Source organism: Etheostoma cragini, chromosome 6 (assembly GCF_013103735.1).
Source record: "Etheostoma cragini isolate CJK2018 chromosome 6, CSU_Ecrag_1.0, whole genome shotgun sequence".
NCBI classification, from domain to species: domain Eukaryota; kingdom Metazoa; phylum Chordata; class Actinopteri; order Perciformes; family Percidae; genus Etheostoma; species Etheostoma cragini.
The window spans coordinates 28,547,702-28,549,452 of NC_048412.1; the positions used below are offsets into that span (position 1 = coordinate 28,547,702).

Here is a 1,751-nt window from a genome sequence, read left to right on the forward strand (position 1 = left end):
CCTCCTTCTTCTTCTTCTTCTTCTTCTCCTCTTCTTCTCCTCCTCCTCCTCCTCTTCTTTTGCTTCTCCTCCTCCTCCTTTTCCTCTTCTTCTTCTCTTCTTCTTCTTCTTCTTCTTCTTCTTCTCCTCCTCTTCTTCTTCTCCTCTTTGTCTCCTCATCCTCCTTCTTCTTCTTCTTCTTCTCCTCTTCTTCTTCTTCTTCTCCTCTTCTTCTTCTTCTTCTTCATCTTCTTCTTCTCCTCCTCCTCCTTCTTCTCCTGCTCTTCTTCTTCTTCTTCTCCTCCTCCTTCTCCTCCTCTTCCTCTCCTTCTCCTCCTCCTCCTCCTCCTCCTCCTCTTCTCGTGTCTCAGGTCTGACGACAAGAAGCCGTTGTCATGGCGATCGTTACCCAGGAAGCCCGGCAAGACGCTGTTCACCACCCTCACCAACCTCCACCGGACGCTGGAGAAGAGTGAGTGTCAATCACGAGGATTTTCAAAATAAAGCAACGAGTGCTTCAGACTCAGAAAACAAACAAAACAACAAACTGACATACTGTCAATTAGATTAATTAATTAATTAAACAATAATACCGTAACAACCTCTTTTTTAATGAAACATCCTGAAAAAACGCAGAAAAGCGTCAGAAACTTTTTTGTTTTTAACCGTCGTGTCGTCTTCCCGTCGACCTTCAACTTCCGTTTTTTTGGGGTTAAAATTTCCACATTGTGTTGTTCTTTTTCTACACTTATCTCAACGTTTTTGTCAATTTAATTCCAATTTTTTTTCTTCACTTTTTTGACGTCTTTTTGCAATTATTTTTTTTCACTTTTTCCGATTATTTTTTATGTTTTTGATAATTTTTTTGATAATTTTTTAATCTTTTTTTCAATGTTTTTTTGTCATTTGAAAAAAATGTTTTTGATGTTTTTTGTTATTTTTTCCCCATTTTTAAAATTTTTTGTAATTATGTTTTTGTCAGCACAAATAAAAAAAATTGTCATATTTTTTTATAATTTATTTTTCTACTTTTTCTGATGTTTTGATGTTTTTTTGCTGATTTTTTAATGCTTTTGATGTTATTTTGTCACTTTTTTCCGATTTTTTAAAATCACTTTTTCAGCGTTTTTTTTTTTTTGTATGTGCGTTTTTGTAGTTTTTTTTCCACATTTGTCACTTTTTCAGCGCTCTATTGTCATAGTTCTGATATAGAAAGTTTTTGTTAACAACAGGACGGTTAAAGAAATACAAACAAGTCAGAGGGTTGTTTTATTTTGTTTTTTTAAGGTCTGAAACGCTGAAAGACGAGCCTTTGTCTTTCTTATTTCCTTTTTAATTCTCTGTGTCCTTTCATTTTAACCTTATTTTTAAATACATAACCTTGTACAGAGTGACTTCCTTTCATCAGAGACTGTTTTTTGACATCATTACATAATTAAAATCGTCTATAATTAACCTCTGCTGTATTTTCCTCGGTGTCCTGCAGTTTGCACCCCCGGCCAGGAGGAGGCGACGCTGGAGTTCCTGCTGACAGACTACGACCAGATCTACCGGAGCCAGAAGCAGCTGGAGCTGGAGATCCAGGAGGCCTTCCTCCGCTTCATGAGCTGCCTGCTGCGCGGCTACCGCACCTTCCTGCTACCCATCACCCAGGCGCCGTCGGACACCACCACCGACTGCAGCTCCCTCTTCAACCTGCAGGGTGAGGGGGGGGTGGATGTGTGTGTGTGTGTGTGTGTGTGTGTGTGTGTGTGTGTGTGTGTGTGTGTGTG

At 39.1% G+C, this 1,751-nt stretch overlaps 1 protein-coding gene across 1 annotated transcript in view; it reads left to right on the forward strand.

Moving 5' to 3' along the window:
- LOC117945907 (DENN domain-containing protein 4B-like) overlaps positions 1 to 1,751 on the forward strand; it is a 23,091-nt gene that overhangs the window by 8,154 nt on the left and 13,186 nt on the right. The window contains exons 8-9 of the mRNA XM_034873642.1: positions 334 to 451; positions 1,466 to 1,681. Coding sequence (XP_034729533.1) covers positions 334 to 451; positions 1,466 to 1,681 — 334 coding nt within the window. The remainder of the gene's footprint in view (positions 1 to 333; positions 452 to 1,465; positions 1,682 to 1,751) is intronic.